The sequence below is a fragment of the Salvia splendens genome, unplaced genomic scaffold, assembly GCF_004379255.2.
Source record: "Salvia splendens isolate huo1 unplaced genomic scaffold, SspV2 ctg730, whole genome shotgun sequence".
NCBI lineage: Eukaryota > Viridiplantae > Streptophyta > Magnoliopsida > Lamiales > Lamiaceae > Salvia > Salvia splendens.
The window spans coordinates 4,047-14,485 of NW_024599401.1; the positions used below are offsets into that span (position 1 = coordinate 4,047).

Here is a 10,439-nt window from a genome sequence, read left to right on the forward strand (position 1 = left end):
TTATATTACTCCTTTTCATCTAAACTTGTTCTAAAATAAAATACAAATGAAATACCTAAAGAGACACGTTTTAATTGAATTATTTGCATGTAAATATACGAATTTTAAACATTTTTTAATTTTTCACCTGAACTTTTATTTTTTTAATATAAAATACAGAAACTTTGAATTTTTCTGCCTTTTCCCCTACAAAAAGTTTTAGCCAAATTAAAGTTGACGTGGAGTATATTTTGGTTATTACCATCTACAAGGCGAAAGGTTGAAAATCAATACACGAACTTTCGACATTTTCTGATTTTTTTTTCCTCTAAAACTTTCCTTTTTCTAATTTAAATATATGAACAATGACATTTTCTAAAAAAATTTCCCAATAAACAATTTCAATCCAAATAATAGTAGAACTAAAAATGATAACCTTTTTCTAGACGGTCGAACAGCAATTTTGGTAATTTAAGTGTGAGCTAAATTTATTACTATATCATTTTTATTTATTCCATAAAGTTATTAATTTAACCACCATATCAGACTGGAGTAATATTTTAGAATTTTGTAGTTTGTTTTACCGAATCCTAGGCAAATTATCGCTGCGAATTTTTCGGCATCTTTTTATGTGCAAATTATATTTTATTATGGTAATTAAGAAACTACCCAACAAGGCAACAGCTCTATTAAAAGATCATCGGGTAGTCGTCTTGATCGACTACATATTTGTATGATCTTTCCACATGGTTTTGGAAATGGTGGAAGATAAATATTCCCTCCGTCCCGGATAATTTGTCCCATTTTTCCATTTTTGTCCATCCCATATAATTTGTTTCATTTCACTTTTACCATTTTTTGTAGTGGACCTCATATTCCACTAACTCATTTCTACTCACATTTTATAATAAAATTAATATATAAAAGTAGGACCTACATTCCACTAATTTTTTCAACTCACTTTTCATTACATTTTTTAAAATTCGTGCCCGGTCAAAGTGAGACAAATTATCTGAGACGGGGGAGTATTATAAAAATAAAGCGCTCTACGCCTGAAAATATTTAAAAATTTCGAGGCCTCATTTCAATATACTACTCCCACCGTCCACGAAAAATATGGCACTTTGTGAATGACATGAGTTTAATGTAGAATTGGTAAAGTAAGAGAGAAGTAGTGTTAGTAAAATGTGGAATCCATATTATTAGTAAGAGAGAAGTTGTCGAAAACTTTTCTTTTTTGGACGTGCCTTATTTTTCGTGGACCACCAAAAATGGCAAATGTGCCCTTTCATGGATGAAGGGGTATATTTTAACTAATTTATTATTTAAGTTATTTTGTACCGTATGTACGAATAATTTGTTTAATGAATTGCACTAAAATCATGTATAAAGATTTTATTAATAATCGTACAAATAATTCTACACAATGATTCTCTTCATTTTTAAAACAGTCTAGTCGATCGTTCATGATACATTACATTGGACTGATTATGTGGAGTATTTAATATTCAATGCTAATTGGAGTATAATAATACATGCACTTCTAACTAATTAAATATATTTATATAGGGTTATACTAAAATAACAATCTAAATTATAATGATAACCTTCCACCAACGATGACCCTTAGATTTATAAGCAGATATAACATTAGTCTGTCACATGGCAGACTAGCTTGTCTATGTATCTCACATTGTTTGATTATCTCTAATTTCGTATCGCAGATTGCTTGGAACCATATGCCGAGTTATTTTCCTAAGTATCGCAGATTGCTTGCCTATGTATAGCAGATTGTTTGCTCAAGCTGTCATTTTAACTAGGGTGTCATCAATCATCATAGTGCTCTGATTTTATATCGCAGATTGCTTAAAAACATATAACAAGTTGTTTATCTATGTATCGCAGATTGCTTGCATAGGTTGTCATTTTAACTATGCTCTTACCATAGTGCAACCCTACGTATCTAACTTCCATTTACTTGGAAAACACTTCATTTCAACATCAATTTAAACCCCCTAGTACTACACCCATTGTCACAAATTACATCAAATCGTAATCGATTTGGACTTTCCCAAATTACTTAATTTATTCTCTTTATAGTAAAAAACTAACTTAATTCTCTTTTCTGCTTACATCCTCCTTTTTCTCTTCCCAAATGACTTCATTTATTCTCTTTATAGTAAAAAACTAACTTAATTCTCCTTTCTACTTACATCCTCCTTTTTCTCTATCATATTCTATATGGTTTCACGCTTTATTTATGTACTTGAATTCCAATAATTTAATTAATTTACGAGTTCGCAAGTTTTGAAAGATAGTATAAAATGAGGAAAACTACTTGAAGTCTTTTTAGTGAAGATTTTGGTATTGGAGTTCACTATTGTCTTTACATTTACTATTTGAGTAGCGTATGATTCAAAAAAATGGAGAAAAAAGAGAGCATAAATTTGGAAAATAACTTGGTAGAAAGTAGTACTCCCTCCGTCCCGGACTACTAGCACATTTCCTTTTCGGCACGGAGATTAAGGAATGAGTGTATAGCAAAGTCAACAATTGCGGCTGTAGGTGATAATTTTTACTAAAATTGGAAAGAGTGCAAATAACTTGGGATGCCCAGAAAGGAAATAAGTGCAAGTAGTCAGGGACGGAGGGAGTATCATTGACGAGATTATGATTGTGAGAGTGCATACACTTTTATAGTTTGGGGATAGGATGATACAGCTGGGTTTGGCTGGATGCGTGACTTAATCAACACTTTAGCCAAATCAGCAAATAATATTCAACATCAAAATTATGAACACACGGTCACATCTGTCGGGTATATTCGACTCTAACTTGAGAAACACACTTAAACGTTTATTTATAGATTTTCACATAAAACTATGCGGATGCAGCCATAACATACTTATTTAGTTTAACGAATATTTATAATATAATAATAAATTAACTGTTTTAATTAATGTTCAATATTTATACATACCTACCTTAATTCCACAAATTTTGAGCCAGAGGTTTTTAAATTATTCCTTCAAAAATTTGTTAGAGACAACATCCAAATCAGTACTCGTGAAAATGTTAATATAGACTGTAATTATAGTACTACTAGTATTAATATGATGTGGAACCACAAGCAACACGTAGGTAGGACTCAAATTGATAGTATATACTACTAGTAAATACTTAGGTCATCTGCAACGCTGCCTCTTATCCGTCTCTTAACCGTCTCATCCCTTAACTATTCATGGCCCCACTGTACTTTTCATTCTATCTCTTAACTAAGAGACAGAACCTGCAACCCTCCACCTCTTATCCGTCTATTAATCATCTCTTAACTTTCTATTCAATCAATTTCATTTTTTATCTTTATTTCCAACAAATTCAATTAATAAAAACACATTTCATTAAATAAAATAAAATTACAACATAAAATAAAATACAACTTAAAATTTAAAAAAAACACATAATTAAAATCCTAAAAAAATAAAAATTGCATAATTTAAAATACAATTTTATAGAAATTAAAAAAAACTACTCCGCCGGCGAATCATCCCCGAAGGCGGTGGCGGTGCACTCAAGCTACCTGGAGGCGGAATACCAATTTCTCTTGCTATATACTCAATTTCGGCAAGATGGGCTTGATATTGTGGAGGTGCCATGCGGGAACTGTCCGTCATCGTGGCAGTCAAGTACATGGACAATAGGGTGTTCGAGCCCGAGACCGAGCCCGCCTGGCTTGATTCGCCTCGGCCCCTCCTTCCTCTAGCCGCCTTCGTCGCCATGGTCCCTTGCGGCCGACGGCGCCCACGGGAGGATCCCCCGGCATCGTCTGCCGTGCCCTCAACCTCCTGCGAGGCAACCTCTTGTGCGGCGCTGCCCGAACCTCCCCCACTAGATGAGTATTGGCCACCCGACGTGTGCTTCGTGCGCTTCGAGGTCGAGCCAGAGCTGGACCGGACACCGCCGGCCCACCTTTCCTCGTCTTTGACGGCCTCCCAAACATCGACATGTCTGAATTCTTTGCTGGTGTCTTCGAAATAGACTCGCAAAACCGATCTCAGAATGTCGGCTCCCGTGGCTCCGCTTTGGTAATGAGCCGCTTCGTTCTTGTAGATGCCGCAGAATTTTTTGACCTCTCTATCGACTCGGTCAAAGTGAGCGTGAAGTATCTTCAATGTGCGGCATAGGGACCCCTTCGGCTTAATCTCGTTGTAGGCCTCGGTGACCTTTTCCCAAAAGCACTTTCGGGTTTGTTGATTCCCGACGATGTGATCGTACGAGACGCTGATCCAGGCGTTGTACACAGCCATCGTGTCCTTGTGGCTGTACGGATGCCGGCCTACATCCTCCTCCTCCTCGGCCGCCTCCGCCTCTTCCTCCACCGCCCTGGAGCTTCCATCGCCTCGTCCTCCTTCCGGAGTGGGTTCATCCGGATAATCCTCCCGAATTTGGGATAATCCCTGCGAACTCCTCGGGGCGGAGGGACGAGCGTATGCATCAACATTAAAATGGGGGTGGTTGGTACCCCGCCGGCGTCGACGAGCCCGGGGTGTCCGGTGTCGATGAACCGGAGCTGGAACCACCCAGGACATTATCATGCCCCCAGTCGCCGAACGCGTTGATGTCAAACCCGCCGGAGCCGCCACCGCCATAGTTGCCGTCGCCGGATATTTTGTGATGACAATTGGAGAGGTTAGATGAAAATTGGAGGGAATGGAGATGATTTGGGAAGCATAGATGTGTATTTGTGTGTGAAATGAGGATGAAAAATGAGTATTTGTAGAGTAAAAATAAATATAAAAAAGGAAAACGGTCGAAAAAAGGTAATATTACCGTTTTCGATTTTTATTTTATTTTTTTATTAAATTTGAATTAAAAAAATGATTTATTGCGTCAGCGTGATGAAGCCCACTCGCGGGCGTCACGCATAGCGCCGGAGCCCGTGATCCGTCTCGGTGGGACGGGCGTCTCGGTGAGACCGGGACGAGACGGGACGCTGCAACGCGTCTTGCCGCTGTCTCGTCTCGGCGGGACGAGATACGAGCCACCCGCGGGACGCGTTGCTGGTGGCCTTATGGTAATTACGTATAACAAGAGATTTTTTACAAGATTTAGCTAATTAAAATTAAATTTTAAAACAGTTTAACAGAATATATAATACATCATACTCCTGGTGAGAACAAGATTTAGGAATATATAATAGGAGTATGAAAGAAGTGGAAAGAATAATTATTCATATGTTCATGAGAACTAATTCCTATGTGGGAGTATATAAAATTATCATTTCATTCGTAATTAGACATATCATGTCCGCCCTTCGTTCCATAGTAGTGGAAATGTTTTTTTTCGGCACATAATTTAAAAAAATGTGTTAATTGAGTTAAGTAAAGGAAGAATAAAGTAGGAAATGAAAAAGATAGATAGATAAAGAGAGAAAATAAAGTAAGAGAGTTTAAGCAGGTGAGAATAAATGTGTTGACTTTTACTTAAAAAGAAAATGACTCCAGTAACGTACCAAAATGACAAAATGACTTCATTATTTTAGAACAAAAAGAACATAACAAAATGATAAAATGATTCCACTACTTTAGAACGGAAGGAATATGTCTTGTGCAGGGACAACAGCTGTGAGACAAAATAAATATAGCCACAACTAGTATTTTTCAAAAGATTTCACATATTTGAAAATAGGGGGAAAAATAGTAGGTGGGCTTAATAATATATATTCACGGTTAACTTAATAATTATAAAAATATATTTCAAAGAAATATATGTAAGTCAAACAATAGATTCCAAAATGCCATAATGTTTCCAAAATAGCATATAAAATTCAAAATGATTAACATATTTGTAGATTAACCTAATAATAGGGTGGTTAATGTAGAAAGAAAAATTTTTTGTATTCAAATCCATCACAAAGGACCTCTAAATCTTTCCTTTATTTATAGCATCCACAATGGGGCGCCCGAAGGCGCGTCCGATGCGTGCCATCGTCCTCGGGCGCGCCATCGGGCACCATTGTGGGTGCCCGGACGATGCGACGCCCTAAGCCCACGCCCTATGCTTCGTCCGCGGTAGAAGCGCGCCCGATAGGCCATCGGGCGCCATTGTGGGCGACGCGGACGATGGCGCGCCCGATGGCACGCGTTTTTTATTTTTTTAATGCTAAATTTGTTTAAATACTCTCTACCCCACCTTCATTTGTAACATTTCATTTCACGATTCCACTCTTGAAACTCACATTTACTACGAAAATGGATTCAAGTCCCAAAGTCCGATGTTTGGGGGTGATGCGCGTTGGCCGGGTACAGAACCCGACGAATATCGGTCGTTCGACGCCAACGCGCAGTACGATCCCGAATTCAGTACGGATTCATACGGTTTGTCTGATATGGAGCCGTCTCCAACCCGATTCGTACGGATTCGTAGATTAGCCAACTTGAATCGTTTAACTTTTATTTAATCAATGTAGTCTTCGTCGGTTTTTATTTAATCGTTGCGTTTTTTAATTAGTTTGCATTATATATTTTGAAAATATTTAAATTAGTTAACAAAACAATAGTAAAACCTATAAGGCGCGCCTTAGGGCGTCCCATAGGGCGCTCTATTGCAGGTGGAAGGGTAGGAGGATAAAAAAGACGACGTGGCGGTGCATGATGGTGCATGATGGGCGCCCCAAATGCTCTTAACAATAATAAAGGACCAGACATCTAAATTATTAAAACATAAAACTCGGAGGCATTCAATCGAAATTCATGCGTGTAATAATGATAGTTGAAATTTATTTGTCACACTTTTCCTTTTCCCAACATAAAAACAATTTAAAACGTAACCACCTATTGCTTCTTTGTTATACAGTAATATTCAAATTGCAATCACGCTAGTATTTAATAAATATCCTAATTATCACTTTATAATTATATCCTAATTTATGCCAACTTTATAGAAAATGCCCCAAACTATTAGAATTTTAAGTAAACTTTAAACTATTAATTTTATAGTATCAAAAATACTGTAGGCCCCTGTTTCGGCCTACGAAATTTTGATTAACAGAGCATCAAAAGTCGATTTTTTTGTGGTTTGTCTAAATATCATTTCTATTTTGTGATTTTTTTTATAAATGTATAATTTTAAATCTGTAGTCATATTTATCATAAATAATATCCAGGCAAAATGTCATCATTTTCCGCATCGTATCACCATTCACCAACTTCTTTCAAATTCAAGTAATTTAACTTGAGATACCGTCAAGTAATTTAAGTTTTTTCAAATTCAAGTAATTCAAGTAAACATAAGACAATTAAGGTCATGTGCATATGATTAAGCCAGACAAATGGTTTTTTGGAAGGAATTATCAGACAATTGCAATAAAAACTTACTAGCGCCATTGTTACATAATTAATTCTTAATTTCTTAGTCAACATAATTAAGTAAGATTAATTAAAATTCTGGGATTATTATAATATGTATACTTGAGGCAGTAATTCCGAGTCTAGAAACATGGTTTTTCACAATTTCCGGAAATTATAAGTTTATACCTAAAAATCATTTGTTTTTATTTTTAATTCTTGAATGATAAAAAAATTCATGTGTAAAAATGTTATATTCATAAACTTAACGAAAAAGTTCCATCAAAATAACGAAAGAAAGAGCAGCAAAAAAAAGGCGTAAAAGGTCCTCTAAAAATCTATACACTAAGGAATGGAATTCGATCGCGGCGGCCCTTACTTCAGTAGAACGGCACGGCGATATGCGGCGGCTTCGCCGGCGGCTTCTCCACCTCCAGCACGACGCTGCCCTGCCGCGGCGGCTGGCAAGGGCACGGTAATGCTATGAATTTCGGAACATTATCTCCCGGCATTATCACAGGCAAGCTCTGATTCTCCTTTCGATTCAAATCCTGAAATTCACGAAATCAACAAATTAAACTCAAATCGATCCAAATTTAGGTTGAATTGAAGTAGCGACAATCCGATTGCACCAATTTGAGATTCAATCAAATGTGTACCGTGTTTGGGGGTTTCGGCTTGAGATCAGCGTCGGCCTCGATGTCGGCGGAATCGAGAGAGAGAGTGCGGCGGAGTTTGTCCCAGTGGTAGCAGCAGGAGAAGATGCCGCTGAGGCTGAAAATGACGACCAGTAAGAGAACGGTGCCGAGAGGGAACCCTAGGGAAGGGCGTGAACCTCCGCCGTGGCTGGTAACCGGCGCACCACCGTGGTATGGACTGTCCATCCTCTAATTGTGTGATTGTATGAGTTGATGAACTCACCACTCCCCTCATTCGAGGTGCAAAGCAGCTATGGGTGGAATGGAATGAGAGAGAAGGAAACGATGTGTGGGAGAAATGGGAGAGGGATGCCCTTATTTATAAACGTATTGAGGTACATTTTGGGGTACGGAAATTAATTGGGGCTGGCTGCTGCTGCTACTTGCCTTGCCCCACTCAAGTTTGGTACCTATCAATTTCACTAATTCTCTTTTTTCAATTGAACATATAATTATGTTTCATATATAAAAAAATTATCTATATCTAGGTGTATTCATTATTCTAATCAAGACTCATCAATTTTTGATTAAAATTTATTAGATGGAATGCATCATGCATCTGAATGCACTAATGTAAGATATTTGAAGAAATTTAGTTTTCTCTTTGTACATATTTTTAGGTTTTTGGGGATGGCCCATTGTAATGTGCAAGCAATGGGTGGACATGAAAGCGGCGTTTGATTTGCTTGTTTTGTGCGAGAGAATTTGGGTAAAAGCAAGTGTGAAAATTTTTAGATTTTGTTTTAATAGCTCTTTTTGCGCCTACGCTTTACGGTTTGCTAGTGCTTACCTTTGTTTATTGTTTGATATCGTAATAATATTAATCACTTACTATCTTGTCATGTCATAATTGAGACATTTATTGTAGATATGGAATTTTATAAAATTGATGTTTGAAGATATAAATTGTTAGAAAATAAAGTAGAAAAATGAAGATAGAATATAATTAATGTTTAAAAAGTTAAATAGAAAGAGAATAAAATAGAAAAATGAAGAGAGAATTAAATGATGTTTAGAGAGTTAACTTAAATGGACAGAAAATAAAATTGAAAAGTAAAGAGATAATAAAATAAAATAGAGTAATTATTTTGATATGTAAATAACTCAATTTAAGTAGGAAATTTTTAAAATGATTTATAATAGAACGAATAAAAGTATATGAAAACTAGAGAAATTTTAATTACACATTCATTATAATAGAACGAATAAAAGTATATGAAAACTAGAGAAATTGTGATTATACATTCATTTATAATAGAACGAATAAAAGTACATGAACTAGGAAATTGTGAGTATACATTCATTCATTAATGGATGGCAGCTATACTTAGTACTCTCTCTGTCCCATTGAAGATGACTCACTTTTCTTTTTAGTTTGTCCCAATCAGGATGGCCCATTATTAAAAATGAAACTACTTTTCTCTCTACTTTATTCTCTCTCTGACTTTACTCACTCCGCTTTACACACAAAACAAAATTGCATAAATTCTCGTGCCGTCCAAGGAATGGGTCATCTGACGGAGGGAGTAATTTCTAGGGGTAAAGAGTTTTTTTTCTATGTTATTGCAAATGCATCATGTGATGGCTTGCAAATTATGTATGGAATGTAAGTCACATTTGGAAGGTACATCATATTTGCAAGGCAGGCAAATCACATTTGGAAGAAGCATATTCGTCCTAATTAAATACAGTTATGATTTCTAAATGAAAATTAATACCATGAATCAAAGATTACCATAATCCATAATTCTTATTATTAATAACTATTTTAACTCATACTTAATTCCCAAATAACTATCGATTAACCCCAAACTAATTATTACTATTAATTAGTTATTAATATGATAATTGCGGCCGCCCGCCATGTGTTCTTGTGTATTGCATTTTATTTAAAACCCGTTTAACTTTTAAAAATCTCTATTCAATTATTAAAAATATGAGTATAATATAATTATAAAACAAAGTAAATTTAAACTTTAGTCGCGGTTTTATTAAAATATAGTAGTATTTTGTACTTGAGGAAAAGAAGAGCAATGAAATTTGGTCTATATACTCATTTGTTTACACATTACAGATCATAAAAAGGTCTTCAACCACTAGAATTCTCTCAATGTTGTCTTCCTAATAAAATACCTAAATTTAGTATACGAATCACATATATGATCCTAGTTGTTAATTAACTCAATTTATAACTCTAGAGGTATATTATTAAAAAAAATAATTTCAATCTTATGCTGACAAGGAATAGTCAATCTTGAATCCCACTTGTCCATAAAAAAATTATTCGTACAATCCTCCCATCATTTGATTAGATGAACATGGATCTCGAGCCTATCACTTTGCTGAATAGATTATATCTCATTTTCCTCGTACAAATCGTACTTGAATTTTTTTACTTTGAATATATATAAGGGTG

General features: G+C 35.8%; 1 protein-coding gene across 1 annotated transcript; it reads right to left on the reverse strand.

Moving 5' to 3' along the window:
* Nucleotides 1-7,564: 7,564 nt before the first annotated feature.
* On the reverse strand, nucleotides 7,565-8,320 carry LOC121791130 (uncharacterized protein At5g65660-like). The gene is made up of 2 exons (XM_042189163.1): nucleotides 7,985-8,320; nucleotides 7,565-7,876 (listed from the first exon to the last, which is right to left on the reverse strand). Exons 1-2 carry the CDS (start codon nucleotides 8,207-8,209, stop codon nucleotides 7,706-7,708), a joined length of 396 nt encoding a protein of 131 aa, XP_042045097.1. The 5' UTR covers nucleotides 8,210-8,320; the 3' UTR covers nucleotides 7,565-7,705.
* Between the last annotated feature and the right edge of the window lie 2,119 nt (nucleotides 8,321-10,439).